Source organism: Equus caballus, chromosome 8, assembly GCF_041296265.1.
Source record: "Equus caballus isolate H_3958 breed thoroughbred chromosome 8, TB-T2T, whole genome shotgun sequence".
Taxonomy (NCBI): domain Eukaryota; kingdom Metazoa; phylum Chordata; class Mammalia; order Perissodactyla; family Equidae; genus Equus; species Equus caballus.
The window spans coordinates 23515555-23539696 of NC_091691.1; the positions used below are offsets into that span (position 1 = coordinate 23515555).

At 45.9% G+C, this 24142-nt stretch overlaps 1 protein-coding gene across 1 annotated transcript; it reads left to right on the forward strand.

Moving 5' to 3' along the window:
• Positions 1-5753: 5753 nt before the first annotated feature.
• On the forward strand, positions 5754-23855 carry PPP1CC (protein phosphatase 1 catalytic subunit gamma). The gene is made up of 8 exons (XM_023647157.2): positions 5754-6088; positions 14434-14565; positions 15497-15727; positions 19852-19956; positions 21006-21229; positions 21438-21572; positions 22589-22649; positions 23556-23855. Exons 1-8 carry the CDS (start codon positions 6034-6036, stop codon positions 23624-23626), a joined length of 1014 nt encoding a protein of 337 aa, XP_023502925.1. The 5' UTR covers positions 5754-6033; the 3' UTR covers positions 23627-23855.
• The last annotated feature ends 287 nt before the right edge of the window (positions 23856-24142 follow it).

Sequence of the window (24142 nt, forward strand, 5' to 3'; positions counted from 1 at the left end):
TGGCCAGGAGCTGGGAGGAAGGAGTAATGGGGAGCGACTCCTAATGGGGACGGGGTTTCTTTTTGGGATTATGAAAACGTTTCGGAACTAGATAGAAGTGATGTTTGCACAACATTGTGAATGTGCTAAATGCCGCCGAATTGTACACCATAAAATGGTTAGTTTTATGTTATGTGAATTTCATCCCAATTCAAAAAGGGGGGAGGGCTAGCACCTCCTGGAGTTATTGAGGAGGAAATGACACAAGCGAAGCAGGCGGAGCTCTCCGCACTGCCTCCCCAGTACCACTGTTGCCCGGAGCGCCCCTCCCCACCATGGGAGCAGGCAGGGCTGGGCCTGTGGAGCGTTTCACCTGCTGAGTGGAGTAAGTGACTTGCTCAAGGTCACACAAGGGGCCGTGTGGGGACTCCGCGCTTGAACTCGGCTTTTCCAAGCTGTGAGTCCAGAAGAGTTTCTCTCCATGCTGCTTCTCCTACGTGATACTAGAATCGCACTTTGCCGTTTATAAAATATTTTCTCCCACGTGATTTTCTAACACCCCTGGCTTCAGGGGCTCAGCATAGCTGAGCAGCATGGCCCCTGGAGTCAGACAAATCTGGGTTCAAATCCAGGCTCTGTCACTTCTTAGCTGTGTGTCTTTGGGCATGTCACCTAATGTCTCTGAACCATGGTTTCTCCATCTACAAAATGGGGATAATGACTTAGTCTATGTATAAAGGAGGAATAAAGCTGGAAGATACATATTAAGCAAGAGTAAGGCCAATGCCTAGCACATAGTAAATGCTGAATAAATAGCGGCTATTAGTACTAGTAAACCAAGAAGCTACTCTGGCAAAGCACTTAGCACATAGGCTTAAGGGTGACAGAACAAAACCATTTCAGAGCCCCTTTGCCACAGGTCCCAAATGCTCCAAAGCAGCGGTTCTGGACCAGGGATGGGGAGAATGGTTTTGACCTCCCAGGGGACGTTTGGTGGTGCCTGGAAACAGGGCGTGTGCAACTGGCATCTAACGGGTGGAGGTCGGGGATGCTGTTAACCATCGTCCAGCACACAGGCAGCCCCCCCACAGAGACTCAGCTGGCCCAAATGTCAGCAGATCCCAGGCTGAGAGGCCCTCCTCTAAAGGGAGCCGCCCTGCGCCCGATGCAGCTCCAAGCGACAGTGCCATCCACCCTGCAGACACCAGCACAGCCTGCTGCTTTCCCATCCGCCGGGTGACTCATCTCGTGAAGCCAGGGAACATTTAGCAAGGCGATAATCACTGTAATTTCTCTGTGGGGTAAGTCCAGATGGAAGTGTATTTGGGGCCTTCTCAAAGACAGACACACCCAACACCAACACAGACTCCCGAAGGGCCAAGGACGGTTCAAGAGACTTTGAAAGACCCAGCTAAATCCCCTTCCTCGGAGAAGGTTTCTGGGAACATTCCAGAGAATCTGCTCCGCCTGATCATGCGTGAAAGGCGTGAGCAGAGACCGGCATGCAGTAAGCACTCAATAAATGCTAGCTATTATTATCAACATCACCATCCTTGTCCTCCTCGTTACTATCTCCCCAGGCGCACCCTTACAACAACCTTCTGAGATGGGCGATAGCATTCCCATTTTGCAGATGAGGAACTGAGGCTCAGGGCAAGGATGCCACATTTTCCATCTGCCCCCTCCCTGACCTCACAGCTCCCACTCCTGCCCACCCACAGTCCATTCTCCTCACAGACACCAAAGGGGCCTTTTAAAGATGAAGTCAGACCTTATTTAGGAGAAGACGCTCTGTGGGTAATGATGTTATGTGATACTTTATGATCCAACATTTCTCTGTGATTTAAGTGTCTTGAAAAATTAAGAGCAATCCCACGGCTGTGTAAGACAGTAACATTAAGGGGAAACTGAGTGAAAGGTATATGGGAACTCTTTGTACTATCTTTGCAACTTCTCAGCACATCTAAAATTATTTCAAAATAAAAAGCTAATTTAAAAAATGAATCAGATCATGTTACTCCTCTGCTTAGACCCTATGGTAATTTCCTGTTAGGCTTAGAATAAAATCTGAATGTCTTCCTGTGGCCAACAAGTGGTCTGGCCTTCGCCCATTTCTTCAACCTCCCCTCCTAACACCATCCCCCTCACGTAACACTCCGGCCACTCTGGCCTTCTCTTCATTCCTCCAACTCTACAAGATTGTTCCTGCCTCAGGGCCTTTGCACTTGCTGTTCTCTCTGTTGGGAATACTCTTCAGCTATGTAGTTCTTCCCATGACTTTCTCTTTCTCCTCCTTCAGATCTTGGCTCAGAAGTCAGATCCTCAGAGTCCCTCTCATCTGTGGTCACATGACCCCTTCTAATTCTCTCATAAAACTCACTGCTCTCTGAAATTATCTTCTTTGATTGGTTTCTCTGTTCCTATCTGTCTCTTCCACTAGACCAAGAGTTCCATGAGGGCAGTGACTATGCTGGTTTGCTCACTGCTGTGCCCCAGCTTCTCATACAGAGTAAGGCCTTGATAAACATTTGCCAAAAAGAATAGCAGTGTCTGCTGCTAACCACAGGACATTGAAACAGAGCTGTGGACGTTGTCAAAGAACTTTCACCCATATTTTTTTCCCATGGTTTCTGCTTTGCACAAAACCTCCAGAATATCCAGGTAGGTACAGATTTGCTGGCAAAACTTATCAACACCATTTCACTGAATCATTCAATAATAGTTCTAATGTTTGTTAAACTGGGCAAAGGGAGGGAAAAGAGTTCACCCCCAACCTTCGACAACAGAGCCCGGATATGCTTTGCTGGCCTCACATAGCATTTTAGAAGAATTTGAGGTCATGACGAACTTTTTAAAGTTGAAACATTTCACATAAAAATCCCTATGTCCAAGTTCTCCTGAAAACTCGCAGGATCTGGCCACACGGGGCCCTAGTTTCCCACACGGCCCGGCGGACTGGAGCTCCTCAGATGGGACGCTCACCCGAGTACCTATCCACCGGGCTCAGTTCTCTCCTGTTATTGGCCTAGTCCCTTTAGGCACCGGGATTCCCCTCAAAGCCTACACCATCCTTAGAAATACCGTTGGTTCTCAAATATTTTAGCCACAGCCCATTTCAAATCTTACGTGGAAGTTCAATGTCTAAAGCAGATCACAGTAACAACAGTTACTATTGACTGAGTGCTTACTGTGTGCCATGTTCTGCTTGCTTGACTTGAGGGGTTGGGAACCAGAACCCGATCGGCTCCCCATCATCTTCAGCAGCCCCCTAAGAAAGCCTGGTGGATCCAAGGAAGACAGTTCAAAAATGACATTTTAATCTACTCTCCTCGTTTTACAGATGGGCAACCTGAGGCCTAGAAGTGGAAAGGGGCCCTCCGCCTATTAGACTGTAGCTTTTCCGGCAAATGCCTGTCTGCTGGTCCTGAGGGAGGCCCCCAGTGATGATAATGGCAGAAAAAGGCCAACGCAGGAGGAGTTCTCTGCTCTGAGCATTATTTGCTGGTTTCCAGGACCTGTTCAGGCCTACCCTGCGAGCTCACGCCACTTGCAGGCCCAGAGCCAGCTAATCCGCTTTGCTAATCCACATGCCAGCCAAACTGGACTCGGGGGGAGTTGCCCGGTGGAGAATGGTGTGTGAACAGACGCCCTCCCCACGTCCCAGTCCTGTCTGAAGTCCTACTCCAGCCCTGATGATGTCAACAGATGTTCACACACCTGCAATTTTGTGTCTGGAAAATGTCGGCACTCTTCATGTGGGTAGAGACACATTGAGATCACTCCAGTGGGTCCCACATTTGTTCTGCGTCTGGTGTGTGCCACGGGTGTGCTGGGTGCTGGGGACTCACATTAGTGATGTATTGACTATGAACACGGGCTTTTGTTTCTGGCTGTCCTGAGTTCCAGCCCGGCTCTGTAACTCACTAGCTGTGTGACCTTCAGCAAATCACCTAGCCTCTCTGTGTCTCACTTTCATCATCCATAAAATGGGTGTGATAGGAATAGTACCTAATTCCCAGGATTGTCTTGGGGATTCAGTGAGACAATTTTTTGGCACATACTAGGAAAGTGAGTGCGGTGTTTGTTTTTTCCTCCACTGCACTTATCGGAGGCTGCTATTTTCATTTGCACCTTTGTTTTGGTCTGGCTGGCTTACAGAGGACTCTCCATGAGAGAAGGGCCTTGTCTCTCCTGCTCACCCCTGCTTCTCCAACTAGAACAATGCCTGGCACAGAGTAGGTGCTCCATAAATGTTTGTCCACTGAATGACTCGCTGTCTGTCATATTCCTGCTCTAATTGCCTTTGCGATGACGGCCCCGCCCTGGAGGAGCCCAAAGTCTCGTGGAGTCGGGCAGAGCCACCCTGACCTTGACAGCCAGCTGTTCAAAACAGCGCTGGGCATGGACTCCGAATCAGCTGGGCTCTGTGCCCTGCGCTGACAAACGACACTGTGTTTGTGTTTCTTCTGGTGGACAGAGCTACAGGGCGGGCGAGCAAATTGGGGACCCGGGAAAGTGGAGAGAGCCGCTGAGCCGAGCAAGGGGAGCCCCGAACCCCAACGCCCCCGCGCCAGCAGCAAGGGGCTGGTCCAAGTGCACGGAGTCCGCACCCCACCTCCGCTTGGGTCCCGGAAGGGCCCCCCCCGCCCCGAGGATGGATGCCCCGGTGACGTAATCACCTTGATGGCATTTGGCGATGGGCATTCGTGCATCCTGTGCGCTTTGAGAAAATGAATTCCTAGGGGGAGGAAAGGGTTTTGCAAACTCTAAATTGCTTCAGGAAAAGACCCAGATAAACGAAGAGGTCAGGAAAGAGAGCAGACGTGTTCGCGGAGGATAGGCTGCACTTCCAAACCCAGCCAAAGGCGCCGGGCGGCCCCCGGGGGCGGCACATTTTGGGGGACCTCCTGGAGAGGGATGCACTTGGGGAAGGCTGGGAAGCCGAGGGGAACGCGCCGAAGTTTCCCCGGGCGTCTGCAGAAGCCAGGACCCGCCCGCACTGCCGCTCCTGCGAACCCGCTCGGCTCCTGCGGCCTCGAGCTCCGACGCGCCAAATCTGCAAATTGTCCCTTTTCTGTGCCGCACACGCTCGTTCACCTTTGTTGGGGCTGGAATCAGGGTAACTGTTCCGATGATTATATAACTTCCGAGTTCAAGACAGCTAACCCAAAGATGGGGAGGATGAAATTTGGGGGGATTGGGGGGGGGGTGAATTAAAAAAAATGTTTCTCCAAATGTAAAAGTTACAGAAGCGCAGAAAAAATATCTACAAATACCCATATTCCCACCACTCAGAATGAATAACAACATTTTGACTTATCTGGCAAAGAACTTTTAAAAAAATTAGTAACCAAATAAACCTTTCCCTTCCCGCAAGTCCCAGCAAATGTGAATCCAAAATAAGTCAACCTACTTCTCTTTATTATCCTCCTTCTCCATCTCCACCCCAGATTTGTCTTAAGGAGTAAATTCCAGGACCCCCGAATTCCCTCAATGGGCTTCCCCACGGCGAGGTCTGCAAACATCTGGCCCCGGTGAGCAGTATCCGGCGAAGGCCGCCGTCCTCGGAGCTCACAATTGCATCTTCTCCCCCATCGCTAACTCCCGCGTGCAACTTTGCAACTCACGCTCCCGCCAGGGGGCCTATTTGCGCGGCCCCTTTGGCGGAAGGATCCCGAGCGCGGTCGCGGTGCCGCTCAACCGTCTCCGCCCCCTCCCGCGCCCTGGCCCCGCCCCCTGCGCGCCCTGGCCCCGCCCCCTCCCGCGCGCCCTATGGCCCATAAAGAAGTCCCGGCCGGGCCGCTGCACTCCCCCGCGCGCATCCGTGCGCCGCCCGAGGCTGGCTGAGGAGTCGGCGGCCATTTTGTTCTTCTCGTGGTTCCAGTGGGGAGAGAAGGAGGAAGCAGGGAGCGGGGCGGCTGGGGGGAGACCCGCCGCGGCTGCTGCCACCGCCGCCACCGCCTCCTCAGTGCCCGTGGCGTGGGAAGGGAGGTGTGAGTCCCGGGCGCGAGCCGGCGGCGGCGCCGCTGCGGGAGGGTCTGCGGTGGGAAGGCGATGGCGGATATCGATAAACTCAACATCGACAGCATCATCCAACGGCTGCTGGAAGGTGAGGGGCGGCGGGCGGCGCGGGCGCGCGGGGCGGGGAACGGGGCCGGTGGGGCCCGCCGCACGCGGAGCCGCCTCCGCCGGCCGCGGGCTGGAGGCTGCGCTCCCCGCCCCGTTTCCGGCCGTGCGCCCCGGGCGGGCCGGGGCCGGGCGAGCGCTCCCCGCCTGCGGCGCCCGTCCTCCGCGAGCGTCTGGGGGGGAAGCGGCTGCCCGGCCGGGCGCTTCCTGCCCGCCTCGCGGGGCCGGGGCCGGGTGTTGGCGCCCGCCGCCCGCTGCAAGTCGCCCTTGTCCCGAGGTCCCCGCGCCCTTTCCGAGCGCGCGTCTGGACAGGAGCCGGCGAGCTGACAGCTTGGCCGTCGCCGCCCGGCGTGCGACCCCGAATCGAGACGAGACTCGCGGCCGGCGCGTCTTGTTGAGCGCTTGGCACGGGTTTCACGCGGTTCTCCCTGCAGCCGTGCGGGGCGGGTGCGGGTGCTTTTTTGCTGTTAGTGGGGGAAACTCAGACGCAGAGAGGTGCAGGCACCGGGGCAAGGTCACGCAGTTGGTGGCGGCCGGGAGCCGGCCCGCGTCCGTGCCGCCCGTGCGCGCAGGGTGCGCCCTGGCCGGGCTGCCTGCGCCGCGGCAGGTGCCTCGCGGGCCGGGAGGCGGCGGTCGGGCTCCGCGGGGCGCACGGCCCGTTCGGGGCTCCGGGGGGCTCGCGGCCCTGCCTGGATGGGGCGCGGGGTGGCTGGATGGAGGCCGGGGATGGACCGCTGTCCGCCTCTGCGCGGCCCTCCTCCAGCGTTGCTGGAACGCAGGGGCGGCCCTGTCCTTAGAATTTGCAGATGTCTTGGATTGAGTTGTTAAAATGAAACTCCTGAAAATATCTTTTCTTAATCTCTGCGGGTTTTTTTTTTCCTTTTGTATTTTCTTGAAAGAAAAGGAAAACCCGCCGAACGGACCCCTGAAATGCTCTTGAAATGAAGCTGCCGTTTGCGGGTGAAAACCTGGTCGCTCGTTGAGCCCCGGGCGTTTATTCTCAGCAGCACAGCGCGCTTTTCGTGCTGGCGAAGACAGCTCTGATTTACATGAGGCAGCGGTGGGCCAGAACCGGATTCAGAGTTTGCAATAAGGAAGGAACTTTGCGTGAAATAGTTTCATTTTAAATTTTTAGGTGAACTTCTGCTTATCTGTGCGGGGATGTGTTTGGGTAGATGAGGGTGGGAAAACAGGAGAAATTGTGTGGATTAGAAACGTTACAATTTTACAATCGGTTGAGTGTTGTTAACTTAAGGTCCCAGGTTGCCCATAACTCTATTCATTTAACAAATTTTGCTAATTTTAATCGTATTTTTGAAGTTGTGTTAAAAATTTTGCCTTGATAAACTTAGATCATCTAAAAGTGAGACCAGTCATTGTTTCTTTATAATAGTTTCTCTACATTATATTGCACTTGAAAACCAGGTTTTTTTATATATTTCATTTTTCACTGAAATTAATAAAGCATTGCATCTTAATGCCTTGGGAATGGGCTAGCTGTGCAGTATACTTGAACTTTTTTTCTCATAAATTGACAGAGAAATGGTTAAAGATGGTCCATTGAGGAAATATATATACATCCGACTTAGAAGATGTTGATCATACACTTTGTGATTTCTGTAATGCCCCAAAAACCTTTTTCCCTAAAAATTTTAATTAAGATTTAAGTGTATCTGAAAATGGAGGGAGTGTGAGTTTGGTGAGGTGACCCTGTTAGACGTTCTTACGTGCTCAGAATTGTCTGTCTTTTTAGGTGGAGGACTATACAAGCTGGTTGAGAAGCCGCTCGGTAATAGGACTAAAAAAGCAGCTCAAGAGGAGTCTTAAGAAAGGTTTAGATTTTAGTCACTACAGCTTTGCAGTGCTTTTCTACTTAAACTCTGCGTAATTTTCTTTAAGCGAAACAGCACCTTTGCATGCACCTTGAAAACTTTCATCCCTGCTCTGCCTTGCTGATGAGAAAACCTTAGGTTAACTCCTTCAGATAACTAATGTTCAACGTTTAAATAACTGCAGGGTAAAACTTGGGAGGTTTGGAGAGAAAATAAGCCAGCTGTTGGCTTTGTCTGAGATTCCTACGCTGTTGGAGAAAGTGCAGCTTGGGGCAGTTTTCCTTTGTGGGCGACCCTGTTCGCGAGCACTATGGCTGGCGCTGTCCTTGCAGGGCAGGCAGTTGTCACTTCCTCACGCCCTGGTTCGCGAGAAGCATCTTTGCCCTGAAGATGGCCATTGCCGGCCTCCGCCCGCGCCGGGCTCTGCGGAGCTGCTGGACCAGCTGTGGTCATTTAAATATGACCTTGGCCCCGCCTCAGAGAGTGATTCCTGACTCAGTCCTCTGAGGTCAAGGGGCTGTCTGGAGATAGTGTTCAGATATTATGAAAGTCTAAAATTAAGTAACCCATCTGCTAAATAAAGAGCTGAAGCTTTTTGGTGTAACATGGAACATGTTTATTTTCTAATGTTAAAAAGACAGCAGTTTCTGAAGATAATGAAGGACAAACATAATGGCAAAGAAAAAAGTTCTTAAAATGCTGATCGGGGAAAACAAAAATAATCTTTCCTAATGAGAGCTCTGCAATTGTTTTTTTTTTACACATCTGATCATTTTAACAATTAGAGGCTTTTCTTGGGATCAGTTCTCATAGGGCATTTTGTTGATAAAGGCTAACAGTAAGGTTGTGTTATTAATTCCCTAAGTTAAGGACAAGTCTGTGATGTGAGCCCCTGCTCTGCCCTCCTTCCGCGTGTCCGCTGTGTGCCGCGTCCTTTCCTGCGAGTGGAAACGGATCTGCGGCTTGCACCGTCCTGACCACAGCCTGGAAGGGCCCATGCGCCCCCTTACCTGCCGGGAGCGGGGGCCTCAGTGAAGGCGCTGCAGCAGGACGGTCTGTGTTCTCGTGCTGTGCTTGGGGGAACGTCCGGCAGAGGCCAGCTTCCCTCCTCTGAGCTGGGGAAATGGAGGCGTCCCGGCCTTGTTCGGAGCCGTCCGCGGGAGAGGGTGGTGAGGGGGTTCTTTTGTCTTTGAAACTGCAGTCCTGTGTTGATCTGCGACCTTTTCTGCAAAAGCATGTGCCAGTGCCGGTTAGTCGGCTGTAGACGGTGTTTTGCAGCTATATCCCAGCTGTCTGCTTTGAGAAATTGATGTTGCCTTTAAATGCCCGAAGCAGAAGGCCAGCAGATAGGAACGTCAGCGTGGGCGGGGGTGGAAACAATTAAGATGGTCGCAGAGTGGAAGTCTTCCTGCTGGCCACTTGGCAATGAAGCCAAATGATTCTTGATAACAGTTTTGTAGCTTGTATTTTTTTGTAGAAAAGAACTCAGTTGTTTGTGGGAAAGTTTCAGTGTTCCGAATATTCACTGTTTTGATTTGAGGTCTTATTTTCCTAAATCTGTGAAATACTATCAAGTTCTAGATTCTGTCACTGAAATGAATATGATGTGGCATAAGAATATTACCACCTACTTTAATGGGATTACCTTAAAACAGCAAAATCTCTGTTGACGTACTTTTATACTGGTTGTCCCAGTCTTAGGTTTTAAGACTTCGTTATAATTCAGCTGGGGCTTTTGTATGTGTGTGCTCTTCCTTTAATAAGACCTTTCAACAGTTACAGACTTTTAATTAAGGGGCAAGAAAAATACTTTTTTATTCCTCATAAATAATCCCAAAGTAGTCTTAAATTTCCTTTCATAGTTTTCATCTCTGCTTTGCTTGTTGCCAAGTTGTCAGAAAAGTTAGTGTTGCTTGTGAGAAAAAGCTGGCATTGCAAATAATTACCAATAACATTCTTTTATTATTTCAAGTACTTATCAGTTTGTTTTCCATAAAATTGCATGGAAATTTTTATCATGTGCTCCTGTTAGTGATTTACCAGATACATAGATCAGATAAGTTTGTACAGAACAGCCTTTTGCTGGTAAAAGCAATAATGCCTTTTTCTGAATCTGCCTTTCTAGCCAGATAAAGAAAAGCTTTTACTCAAGTCACATGTTGAAGGTCTAAGGTGAATACGTTAATGTATTGATCACTAACCAACATGTGTGCACAGTGCCTGCCGATTTTATTCCATGCAGTGCCTAACACCTGGATTCATGAAACCTTCCATCTGGAGAGTGGAATTCTTACTCATTGGAGTATTTTGGATTTTACTGGCAATTGTTGAAATAATTTGCTATGTACTGTTTGAACTACTACTTGGGTATCGTGAGGTGATAGCCCTTGGATTCCCACTTAGTTTCCTTTTTGTGTAGGTTTCTCCCATCATGCACTCAGCATAGCCTCGAAGTGAGTAGTCACTGATGTTTATCGAGCAAAACTACTGTTTGAGTTTTTCTTTGTAGCTAATAGCCATAACATAGAGATAGCCAAGCCTTTGTCTTTTTAATGGTATTGAAGATGTTATCCTTAAGGTGAGTGTTTAGTTTTATAATCCTTGTGGAGAGAGAGTTCTTCTGATTCCAGCATTTATAACAGTCTGCAGCTACCTAGTTTGTCTTATTTTCTGTGTCCTCCACTAGAATGTAAGCGTCTCAAAAAAAACGACAGGGTTCTTGTCTAGCCTGTTGCCAGGGTGTCCCCAGCGTCCAGCACAGGCTCTGGCTTTGAATAGGTGCCCAACACCTGTTGGTTGACTGTTTGAAGCATGAACAATAAGTATTAATAGTCTTACTAGATTGCATAATCTGGTTTTTATTTAATGTTTCCCATTTGCGAGGATAGATTATGATTTTATATCCCATATCAAATTTTTCTTGGGGAGCAGTGACTGTGTATTGGGGCTTCACTAGTTTGTCCTGTAAAAACTCCTTTGGTTTGGAGGTTTAGTGAAGAACAAATTCTTAATTGGGAGGGTGGCATGGTGGGAGCACCGCTAGGCCTCGAGGCATTTGGGGCCTGCCGTCCTCCCTACAGGCTCGTACACCCTTGGACCCAGTTGCTGAACCTCTGCTGGCCTGGATTGGAGGAGAGAAGTGACAGTGCCTCACTTGTAGGGTGGTTGTGAGGATTAAGTGGCAGTGTAAAGCGCCTTAGCGTGGTCCCTACCACGTGGGAAGTGCTCAGTAAGTGTTAGCCACAACTAATACATCATTCCATTTGATGGACATTGGAAATAGTGCCATAGGGTTTTATGCTATTGGTTGATGTAGACATTTTAAGAAATATATGCGATGTTCACTTGGGCTGCCGAAACCCATTTTGAAATCTTTGTCTTCTACCTGTTAGACCAGTTATCTTCAACTCAAAATTTAAGAGTAATCCTAAATTTTCACAACTAGAAATATATTCTAGTAAAGCATGATAGGAAGATAACATTATTGCTCTGTAATTTTAAAGCAGAGAAGCCGTTTTTTGGTTATCAGAAGTATATGGTCTGGAATTCATGTTTAATTCTAATGCCACAAGTCGGTGGTACTTAAGAGATTTATCCAGACTTCCTTCATGCACAAAATTTTGAGCATCTGCCATACAGTGGCCCCAGCATGTACACTGCAGGGCAAGTGGTGTGGTCCTGGGGTTTGCCTTCTCCCGGGGGTTCCAGATGAATAGGTGGAATCAGAACCTGCAGTCATAATGCGAGGTTCGGAGTGTGCTGGATAGTGGCCTGGTGTTGAGACGGTTCAGAAAGCGTGAGGCAGCCTTGTGAGGGAAGAGGCTCACCAGGGTGAGGCGACAGCAAGCCGTTCTGAAGGGTGAGTGGGTAGTTGCCAGTTGGTAGAATGTGGTTTGGCAGAGTTTCTATTTTTATAATTTTACTTCTTGAGCTAATTGTAGGGAATTTGAGAAGCTTCAGGATCATGTTGGTAGTTTTTAATGAGCACTCATCTTCAAACATAAAATAAATCTTGATTTGTTCTGGAAACGCTCATTCCACGTTAAGAATAACTTTTAAATTGTTAGTAATATTGCTTCTTCCTGGTCTCTGTACACTCCCACCCAGAGGACAAACAGAGAAACAGAGTAAGAGAACTAAAACTACCGTAAACCGGATCTGAAGGTGGTAGGAAGCCTCCAAAGCCGGTAAGATTTATTTAGCAGCATCGATTTAATCTGATGGTATTGACTTAATTTGATCGCATTCACATAGAAAGTGTAGCCTTCGTTCCATATAGGTGTGAGCCAGTTACTCTAGTGGGCTGTTCATTCATAAATGTGGGGCTTTGCTGGAAAAGATTCAGGTTGAAACCAGAAGCTTCTAGGAGTCCCCTCTTTGCCAATAAGCAGTTTCCTGCTGGGCAGTGTGCCCAAGCTCTGGCTGACTTGTGGTAAAATCACTAATGATTGGGATCTTCGGGCCTTTGAAGCAGGCACCCTGCCGTCTTTCCACCAGGAGTGTGTCTCTGCTGTGTGTGGGTCTAGAGAGAAAAAAGTTACAGTGGTTCTTCTGGAAGAATCATTTTTCCAGATGATTTTCATGTTGCTCAGTGGCAGTTGTGTTATATATGCGTCCATTTTGTATCTTCCCTCATGATACTTTCCCTTTAATTGCTTCTCTTTTCATTATATTTTGATCAGAAGGAGACTGGCAGTCATTTAGTTCAGTTACGTATTTTGGGGTCCAAAGTAGTGATTGCCCAAGGCTATAGAACCAGTGCAGAAACTTAAGGCTCCTGGCCCCCAGTCCAGCGCTGTCCCTTAACATTTTCTCTTCGTTGTGTGCTTCAGGAGTTGACCCTTTCCTCTTGTCATCCTTTCTTGGTTACTGTCTTTCATTGAAAAAAATAATACCCTTCTACACAGTGTTCCATTTCTGCTCAAAATGTGTTTCTTCAGAGAATTCAGGGTTCCAGTGGCTATTTAGGCTGAAGGATGGCTTTGCCTGGGACACTGTTTCTCAAATTTAGACACAGCCCTTTTTAATGGAAAAAAATTCACATCAGACGTAGGTTTTTTATTTGTAATTTCTGTTACTCTGTAATGTTACTTAGATATTGACGGAACAAAGCTAGATACAAACCAGTTAAACCTATTGCTTTTATTCCGCTGTTAGGCCAGGTGATTTTGTAATTGGAATACAAACAAAGCTTCCAAAACTGAGAAACTTTGACTTGGCACTATTGCTTCAGCCTGGTGGCTTTTGTGGCCTTGCCGACGCTGAATCTCTTTGTGTCAGGTTTCACAAAACCTGACACAAAGAAGGTGCAGCCTTGTGCTCTGTGTCGAGTCTGCTCCTGAGTTTTGCTTCAGTTTTAGTTCAAGTAATAACTGCTTTCATAGTCTTTTGTACAAAACAAGTATTAAGACTTTGATTGCAAGTTGAGGATAATCAGTCCCCCTGTTTAACCAGACCCTGCCAGCAAGCAGGCCACTTCATAACTGCAAAATTAAGGTACATTTAGCAGTTCAGTGCTATTTAATCTGTATTTAATGACTGTCTAATCGGTTACAACCGGAATCTAAACAGAAAATTTCATTTCCTGCTCCTTCCTACCTGCTGATTGCTGAGCTGTTGCAGGGCCGGAGGACGTCTCCGCGCCTCGCCTCGACAGTGGTGGTGCTCACGGTGCTCTGGTGCGGGCTCTTGGGAGTTGAGGACGCCTGGGCCTGTGCCGCGCTTTCTTTCTCCCTTTTCTTTTTTTACTTTTTAGCTGTTCACACTACTAGGAAATACTTCTTACAGCACATGCTGACATCCTTTGCCCTGTACAGGCATGGTTGTATTCAAAGTGCAGCGTCGGAAATTGCACAGCAAAATATGTAGAACGAGCCTACAGTGTTGAGGCTCTTGAGGGAGATACCCATGTGCTCTGAAAAACACCGCGGAGGGAGGGTTCTGAGCATTTCTAATCTCACATTTTAAAACAAGGGGTCTTAGAGCCGATTCTGTAACAAAATCTCCTGCCATAAAGGTAGTAATTCATTTGTAAGGATGGAGAAGAGAAGACAAGACAGGAGGCAAAAAGAGCTGGCCTGGTGGTCAGGCTGCGGACGAACAGGCCCGTTGGGTGGCTTGGGTGAAGAACAGGCCTTGAGCTGTGCCGTGGGGAGTCTGATTTCAGCGAGGTGTAAAAGGAAGACCCCCTGACAGTTAGTACTCCTCCGCAGGGAGGACGGCCACGTGTTGGGCATACTGTGAAGAAGTCTTCACTCCGTACAGAGGATGCAGCTACATAATCTCTGAAATCCTCTCTAGGGTTTTAAGATTCGAATTAGGCATTAAAATCATGTTCTTGCTAAGTGTCCTGAAAATAAAGCCAGCCAGAAAGCTAGTTAAACTATGTTTTTGCCCCCTCTTTAATCAAAACTTGTATCTTTTCAGATATTTTTCATTTTTGTGTTAAATTGTATTTTGACTTCGTTTCACTAATTGGAGTTTTTCTCCCCTACAGTGAGGGGGTCCAAGCCTGGTAAGAATGTCCAGCTCCAGGAGAATGAAATCAGAGGACTGTGCTTAAAGTCTCGAGAGATCTTTCTCAGTCAGCCTATCCTACTAGAACTGGAAGCGCCACTCAAAATATGTGGTATGTTTGGCACACTGCCAGTCGTCTTTGGTTCCGCCATTAACTGAGGCGAAGATTCGTCGATGCCCTTGTGTTAGCCGGCAGAATCATTTATTGTTTATGAATAACCTGGGACTACTTTAAGTTAAATGCAGCTTTAGAGTGAATCCCTCTGATGCGCTTAGTTTACTTAGATGTGCTTCAGATTTTCTAAAAATTATTTCACTAAAGGAATATAAACATTTCAGAAGAAAGGAAAGAAATGAAATCAAGTGGAGAGCTGGGAAAAGGTCTGAACTATGTGAATATGTGGAAATTAGATTTGAGCTTAAAGCAACACTGGTCACTTAGTGTTGCCAACTTCCTTGCTGCCTTTCTGTAGTTCTCCTGTGGGAACGATAGATAGATGCAGATAGTCTGTATAAAAACAAACTAAACGTTGTCTACCAGACATTTGACTGCCTTGACAAAGCACGTGTGCGTGTTTAAAGTCAGATGCTCTGGCGTTATCTGGCAGGGAGGAGTTGAAAGCCTGCTGGTTAGTGGGTGTGGCGTGTGCACCTTTGTTCCCGCGGGGCCAGGGTGCTAACACGGTGCCCGGAGACCGGGCTCTCGGAGATCTGGTGCTGATCAGCCGACCTCGAAGGGAAAACCATGTTACTGGGCAAGAAGGCCTGCCTAGGCAGTAGTCCTTTCCACAAAATAAATTCTTAATTAGTTGAATTTTGTGTGAGATTCTGGACAAACACATACACTGAAAAGTTGTGTTAAGCTCCATTGAACTAAATATGATACAAGATTGAAAATTAGTGTTAGCTGTCACATTTAATTCTCGTGATTAGAAGTCAATGCCATTGTGCAATGAATGTTTAAAGAATGTCTTTCCAAAGCTTTGTTCGTGAATTGAACTAAAAATATGAAGACGCTGTCTAACAGAAATTCTTGCTTCTAGGTGATATCCATGGGCAATACTATGATTTGCTTCGACTTTTTGAGTACGGTGGTTTCCCACCAGAGAGCAACTACCTGTTTCTTGGGGACTATGTGGACAGGGGGAAGCAGTCGTTGGAGACTATCTGCCTCTTACTGGCTTACAAAATCAAATATCCTGAGAATTTTTTTCTTCTCAGAGGAAACCATGAATGTGCCAGCATCAATAGAATTTATGGATTTTATGATGAATGTAAGTACTCTGTTCGTCTGAGGAGGAGTTACTTAAATTGGGGTAGTTGGTCACAGACAGAACTGTCACACACTTTTCCTGTTAGGCTTTGTGAGAGTTTCGATGCACTGTTATCATCTCATGTGTCTGTTTCATTGACTTGTTTTTATTTTAGTGTTTTCTTTCTCGGGGTAGAAGAATTACATTGCCCCCGCAGTGTAATCATGCCCTGGACGCTTTATGACGTGGGGAGTAGATTAGGAAGGAATGACAGCAGTGGTGGTTTCTGAAGGTAACTGTTGTGAATATCCATCAGTAACTTAATTCTTAGTATGATCTGAGAACCTGTCCAAATAGTTTATTTTTAACAACTTTATTGAGATATACTTTCAATCCATAAGATTCGTCTATTTTAAGTATACAATTCAGTGATTTTTTAGTAAATTTATAGAGTTGTGCAACCGTCACCACAGTTCTAGGCAGACGCTAATCTCTCTGTCTCTGTAGATTTGCCTTTTCTAGATATTTCATAGAAATGAAATCTTGCAATATACAAATAGTTACTTTTTGAAATTTGTGATATAGTTTTTTTCCTTCTAGCACATCTGCACCCAGGAAAAATGGCAGTTACTATCCTAAAATGTGTAGAAAAGAGAAAGCAAATTTGTTTTAAAATTCTTTCTTATTTGTATAATATTTTAGACATTTTATGACCCATTTTAGATTATTTAGTTGAACATCCACTTTGAGTTCATAATTGACAGAAACGATATGCTTTTTTGTAAGATGTTATTTTTGCTTTTTCTCCCCAAAGCCCCCCGGTACATAGTTGTGTATTTTTAGTTGTGGGTCCCTCTAGTTGTGGCATGTGGGATGCCCACCGCCTCAACACAGCATGATGAGCGGTGCCATGTCCGCACCCGGGATCTGAGCTGGTGAAACCCTGGGCTGCCGCAGCAGAGTGTGCAAACTTAACCACTTGGCCACGGGGCCCGCCGCGAAACAAGATTCTTAAAGCCTTGAAAATAATCAGTTTGGGTGGAGTTTTTTATTGTTGCTGTTTACATAATTAAAAAGTAAAAAAAAAAAAAATGTTTTGAACCCTTACCTCCACTGTCCTTTTGTGCCGTCATTTCTGCTGGGAGAGAGGGTTCAGGCTGGGAAGAGACGGGTGGTGAGGAATTTGAGTTACTGGTGCTTGTCAGTGTGATCGTACCGAGACTGGTGAAGCACTGTCACTGGCCTAGCTGCAGACTGTATGTCGTGATAACCTTGGTCTCTTGGGTGTGGCGTTTCCCATCCCAGTTTCACATAGGCTGTTCCACAAGCTCATTTGTTAGAAGCGCACTGCATTCACGGGCTTAGCCCTCCTCCTGCCCCGCCCTCTCCCCCAGTGAGTGCTGGCCCGTCCGTGGCCTTGAGACCCAGCAGATAAGATGAGGTGGGAGAAGAGTCCTCTGAGTTCCGAACTGACTGGGACAACTGAATCTTTGGCAAGAAAGCTCCTTGCTGTCGGCAGTGAGTTATCAGAGAAGTCCTAGTAAGGCAGTTACTTCTCTTTCGGGAGTGAAGTGAGAGGCAGCGAGTTAGAACATTGTGTTGTGAATATTTGTTACAGGTGCTGCTTTTTAAATGTTAAGAAAGGGTTCCGGGGCTGGCCAGCCCAGTGGCACAGCAGTTAAGTGTGCATGTTCTGCACATTCCGCTTCGGCAGCCCAGGGTTCACCGGTTTGGATCGAAAAATTTAAAAAAATAAAGTGTTCTTTTTGCACAGCTGTTAGCTCACTTTGATGTTTTCGAGGATGAAGTTCAAATGCAGGTTATCTCTTTGTTGTGACATCTATCCTAGTATGAGGATATTAGCCACATCATTTTGAGTTTGTATTTAACACAGAGGCCTTTAAAAATGATGTAGGTGGTCGGCATTGGTTGGTGTCAGTTTTGGCTCTTGTTTGGTCACCAAGACTCGTTTATTGACCTTGTACTCAAGCTTCCTCCTCTCCCCTCAGGCAGGTATAATTTGCCAGGAGTAGTCCTAGGCATAAAAGTGTCCTTGATAGGTAGCTTTCAGTTGATGGTTTGCAGACTTTTTTTTTAAAAAAGATGATAATCGGGCCGGCCCGGTGGTGCAGTGGTTAAGTTCGTACGTTCCACCTCAGCAGCCTGGGGTTCACCGGTTCAGATCCCGGGTGTGGACATGGCACCGCTTGACAAGCCATGCTGTGGTAGGCGTCCCACATATAAAGTAGAGGAAGACGGGCATGGATGTTAGCTCAGGGCCATTGTTCCTCAGCAAAAAGAGGAGGGTTGGCAGCAGATGTTAGCTCAGGGCTAATCTCCATCAAAAATCAGGATTCTTCCTCCTGTTGTCTCTGAGTCAGCTTTGTGACTGCACTCCTGGAAAGGCAGAGATGTCTGTTGGTGGATGAAATGTGAATGTGTGTTACCTTTTCTGATGCCAGAGCTATCTGATCTGTAGTAATAGGAAACTGCATTAGGGGTTCTGGCTCAGCATCCCAGGAAGCTTGAGGAGACCTTGGTGATTATCCAAGCCAGAGGTTCCTAGTGGTCTGAAGTAGCCTTAGGGAGGGAGTGTAGAGAGAAGAGAAAGCAGGGGCCCAGGACTTAGTTAAAATGCTCAGAGACAGCAGGAGGAAGTATCCTGATTTTTGATGGAGGAACCAACAAACAGCAGAGGAGTCTGCAAGAGAAACTGGATTGCGTGGCATCAAGGTGCGAAGCCACTTCAAGAAGGAAGAGGATTCATTGGCTGCAGCAAATGCAGCATGTGGGCAAAGGGAAACTCCAGGGGAGCCAAGCCGTTGGGTGAACCAGGCACCACATCACTCTGTAGGTGGGGGTGAGAGCCCAGCCCAGCCCCGTTCTTGTATTGTTACTGTCAGCATTGGAAATTGGACATGGTGATTGTGCACAAGGTCCTCTTCAGCTTTTCCTGGAAAGGAATTCTCTTAAGCTTCCAGAACCCTCCAGTGAAGGAACATACAGGACAGAGGGAATTAGTGGCCTTCAAAGAAATAGAAAACAGGGTGAGCCGTGGTGAGAGTTACACGCAGGCAGGTAGAAAGGTAAACTCTTAGAAGAGGCAGTAGTCCTCCTCTGCATTCTGTTTCAAGCCTGTGCTCAGCTCCCTGCCCGACTTGAGCGGCGGTGGGCGGAAGGTGTAGTTCAGGAAGCCTGCTGCGTGGTCCGGTCTCTGACCGAAGGAAGAGGTACAGCTCCAAACCTTTCTTTGTCCCCAGCGTAAGAAAAGAGACCGACGGCAAACTCTTGGTTTATGAATAAAGATTGCTTTGACCTTTGGTTTTTTCTAGTGTGGAGGGTACGGGAGACAGAGGCATCCCAACAATTGGGCTGTCCTCACCACTGCAGACACAGTTGTACTTCTAAGGTTTCCGAGTAGGTTTTTAACTCAAAACGTAATTTTCCTCTGGAAACAGTGCCTTAAAGGCGTGCTTCTGTCCGAATCACACTCTTAGGCCAGAACATGCATGGAACGCGTGGGCTGCTCATGGGAACATAACCACCCTATAAGAGCGTTCCTATGGGGAGCACCCGTGCAGTGTCGGGAACAGATGTCCCGCAGTGCCTGGAGCAAGCAGCTGTGTTCCCCCGGTCGTGCTTTCTGCTGCAGTGTTTAGAAGCTGGGGATTATCTGGTACCAGTAGGTTATGGAGGGTGGTGGGAGATGGGGTGGGTTCACTCGTAGAGCCTTCCTCGGAAGGAAGATGGTTATGGCACGTGTATAAGTTGTTCAGAAATTGCCTTTAGAAGTAGGAACTACCTGTGGGTTGAGACTGGACAAAACAGACTAGATTTCAGAGCTGGGGCTACCCCATAATTGTTGGGGTTTTATGGTTAATCCTTAATCGTGTCTGGAATTCTGATTTCAAACTTCTATGGAATTATTAAATATTTCATGTGAAAATGTAAATTGTGCTTACAGATTAGACATCTCCAAGTATTATATATATCTTAATTCTCCTAAACCCCCTCCAGGAGATTTTTGATAAAAGCATAGTTCTCGTTTACTTAAAGGATGATCAGAACATTGCTTTGGGGACAGTTGTCCTGAGAGAATGAACCTACAGGAGCCAGTCTCTTTAACCGTCCTAAAATTTCCACAGGTAAAAGAAGATATAACATTAAACTATGGAAAACTTTCACAGACTGCTTTAACTGTTTACCGATAGCAGCCATCGTAGATGAGAAAATATTCTGCTGTCATGGAGGTATGTGGGCTGATGTTAGTTCCAAATAGATTTTGAGCTCTTCTGAAGGTGTACACTTTGATATTTATGAGCTGTCATTGGAATGAGTCCGTCTGTCAGGTAACTCTCCGTTGTCGATGTGTTCCATCACGGGTCCACTCTGGCGCATCCAGGCTCGTTTGGATAGAAGTCTGACGTAAGCAATTGATTTGTCACAGGAAATTCTAGGCTCTGTAACAGTTTGATTTGAAAATAGAGCAGAAAGTATTTTTAAACATAAAATGAATAGCAATTAATAGGCTGTATCATAGATCCTCCAGAATACTGAAAATGGGAATAGACTTTCTTTGTCTGTTTTTGATCCTCTCCTTTCAGAAGTTTTTCTGACTTGGATTTTAAAAGCGGCTTTGCTTTGCTCAGTGGTTGTGCTTTGTATAATGTAATGAAAATAGTAATTGCGAAGATGATTTCTTTTTATCTGTGGTCAGAAATTAGCCCTCAAAGAGCCAGCACACTTTTTATTTTAGTAAAGCCATTATCCCTGCCCTCCTATCCTTAAACTGGTTTTGGTAGAGTTGGGCATGGGATTTTAAACTCAGGCGAGAGTCAGCTACATCTGAGCTGGTCTGATAGATCTGATGGTTCTTGGACGGCACACGTTTCCTCCAAAGCTGCATTGCCCCTGAGCGTCTGCGTCCTCTGTGCTCGGTCATTGCGGATGGTCAGCAGTGAGATCTGAAGTGTGTTTTGTTCCTTGTTCTCATCAACTGAGGCGGCGCTGAAGGGAGTAGGGGCGTAGTTTTGAAGTCCCTGGATTTTAATTTTAACAGGGCTCTTTATGTTGAGGTAGCTGTTGCCATATACCGTGCCCTACAAATTAGTTCATACAACAATTTCCAGGGCTTATTCAGTTGAGTCTCTTGGTTTTTAACTGAAGCTAAATAAGAAAACATAGCCATCGACTTAATTTAAGCTTTTGTGTTACAGTCATTCTCTATAGACAAATGGAACTGTTAAGGTGCTAACATCCTTTTTAAATCTGTTTTCTGTAATTTTTTCTCATTTAATAGGTTTATCACCAGATCTTCAATCTATGGAGCAGATTCGGCGAATTATGCGACCAACTGATGTACCAGATCAAGGTCTTCTTTGTGATCTTTTGTGGTCTGACCCCGATAAAGATGTCTTAGGCTGGGGTGAAAATGACAGAGGAGTGTCCTTCACATTTGGTGCAGAAGTGGTTGCAAAATTTCTCCATAAGCATGATTTGGATCTTATATGTAGAGCCCATCAGGTATTGATTTTGAATTTTACATGTACACTTAAGAGCATGTGTGTGAGCACAGATTCTCCTTGTTGATTTTGGTGGGTAGGTATTGCTTATTTATACAAAATGTCTCTGGAAATGACCTACAGGATATCAGGCTCAACGGGAAACTGAAGAGTGGTTTTACTCACCTACAATTTGCACCTACTTATACTGAAAACATTTTCTCTCCAAGGTGGTTGAAGATGGATACGAATTTTTTGCAAAGAGGCAATTGGTCACTCTGTTTTCTGCACCCAATTATTGTGGCGAGTTTGACAATGCAGGTGCCATGATGAGTGTGGACGAAACGCTAATGTGTTCTTTTCAGGTAAGGATGTCTTCAGTGTTGTTTGTTTTTATTATGTCTGAATTTTACCAAGAAAAAAATTACTCCTTTCTGCCTACTGCTCATTTATGTTGTGTAGACTAAATTTTTATTTTCCCTTAACAAGTGTTTGTCCTAGTTCAGTAATGAGCGGACCCCTTTTAAAGGAAAAAGTTATCATAGACCCTTTGCCCCAGTGTTTAATCTAACTATGTTTTCATTGTTTAAATAGGTAAAAATAATTGATTGGCTCCTTATGCCTTATGGCCTCTTTACTGTAAATCTAAGACTACGGTGTCGCTGTAGTGTTGAGCTGAAGTGAAATCACCACTTGCTTGGGAGAGTAGGACTGCCCGCCACGTGCCGGCTGTGCTTTGTGCTGACCCTTCTCCCGCCGCCGTCTCCAGTCCAGTTTCTGCAGAACCTCTTTTGACTCACCGTGACGTCCTTTGGTTTTCACTCAGCACAAAAGCATCGTTTACGCCTGAAGTCTGCCTCAGTCTTTTTCTCACTCACTTATTGTGATTAAACTTGTACAACCTCGTGCTGGCCCAATCAGAAATGTAAAGCCACTGAAGCCCCGTGGCAGTCTTCAGATACATGAATTAAAACAATTTTTTTTTTTTTTTTTTTTTTTTGCCAATTATTGGGGAGAACTTACAGCCCCCAGAGATTGAGAGAGGATCCCCTAGGGGTTTGAGAAACAGTGCTCTAAAGAACTTCCCCCCTTGTGTCAGAAGGAATAGTCTAAAGATACCGTAAGGTGTGACTTCAGAAAATTGTCGTTTTATCCAGAGACAATGATTTCTCCAGGTCATTTATTTTGTCTGTTGATCCTAAAATGTTTACTTGTCAGCTTGGTTTGTGTTAATATGCTGGTGGGGCTTTCAGAGTTGTTGGGGCAGTTTTAAATAGTCAAAAAAACTTTCTGAACAAAATATTTGAATGAGATTTAAAGAATCTGAAGATGATGGGTTGAGTATATTTCCTAAATTGCACTCTCTTTTGAATCTTTGCAGATTTTAAAGCCTGCGGAGAAAAAGAAGCCAAATGCCACGAGACCTGTAACACCTCCAAGGGGTATGATCACAAAGCAAGCAAAGAAATAGATGTCCTTTTGACACTGCCTGGTTGGGACTTGTAACATATAGTGTATAACCTTCATTTTTAAAACTGTCATGTGTATTGGTCAGCTTGCTCAAATAGTGTGTTTCTGCGGCCCCCCTTCCATTTTTGACTTAATGAATGGGATTTGCTGGTTATAACAGCAAATGAAAGACTCTCCACTCCCATGAAAAAATATTTTGTTTTTTAATTCTCTGTTCCTTTTTGCAAACAACTTTAATGATGGTGTTAAAGCTGTACACCCTAGGACAGTTTATCCTGTCTAAGGGGTAAGTGTATAATTGATCTTTTTTTAATTCACCTCAACCCATGAATAATGTAAATGCTCGTTTTCTTTAGGATATAAAGAGAGCCCTAGGGTGCTCAATCTGTACATGTTACTATCAGAAAATGCATACTGTTGATACAAACCACTGTGAACATATTTTTTTTATTTTTAAATTTTGTTTCAAAGGGATTACTCTTTTTCTCGCATTGTCTTGTCATGTACAAACTAGTTTTTTATAGCTCTCAACATTAGGAGTAACTTCCAACTTGCCAGCATCACTGGTATGATGTATATTTAATTAAAGCACACTTTCCCCTACTGTATACTAAAAATGACGATTAAAGCCATTATTTTAAATGTTTGTGACTCTTTTCCTAAAGCCAAAGTTTCTGTTGAAGTATGTATTGACACACCCCTAAGTACGAAGTGGCGTGGTTATGTACGCAGGCCGCCTTCTTGGGGAATCAAAAACAGGTTTTTTTGATTTTGAATAGCAGTTAGTAACATAGTGCTGTTTAAGCTATTAATGGTTAAAGTTAATAACATTTTGTACAATTTCCATATAGTCTATTCATTAAGTAATCTTTTTACAGTTACATCAGGCCTGAACTCGACCATTCAGAAAGCTTCAAATTATAGAAACAATACTGTTCTATACGAGTGACCGATTGTGCTTTCTTTGGCCTACATTCTTTATTCTGCGGTGAAGTTGAGGCTTATAAGTCAAAACAAAGGAACTAACTTACTATCCACCAGTTTATACAGAGCTCACAGTATCTATGACTTTTTTAAACTAAGATCTGTTAAAAAGAAATCTGTTTTCAGCAGATGACCGTGTACAATACCATGTGGTGAAAATGAATTCAGACTTATTAAATGACGAACTTGTTAAATCCTCTCGGTGTCTCTTTATCCACACATACGCACAGGAGAACTGTTCATGGCATAGTGAGGAGATATTAATGAATAAATGGCTCTGGAAACCACACAGTTTCAATTTGGATTTGTCTTCCTTCAAATAATCTGTTTTCCGAAGATGGCGTGTAATATGGATGCAGATGTTGTTTGAGCTCCAACCTGGATGTAACCAAGTGTCTGGGGTAGAGTGGTGAGCTTGGACTCTCTTCCCCTGCTCTGTGGGGAGCTGTGACATCATCTGTATCCATCGTTTTCTTTTTGT

Excerpts from the sequence above, each read along its gene's own strand:
- PPP1CC (XM_023647157.2), top strand. The coding sequence starts at position 6,034 with ATGGCGGATATCGATAAACTCAACATCGACAGCATCATCCAACGGCTG. Across the intron at positions 19,957-21,005 it reads AATATTCTGCTGTCATGGAG|GTTTATCACCAGATCTTCAA; the intron begins GTATGTGGGCTG and ends CTCATTTAATAG. Across the intron at positions 22,650-23,555 it reads ACCTGTAACACCTCCAAGGG|TTACATCAGGCCTGAACTCG; the intron begins GTATGATCACAA and ends ATCTTTTTACAG.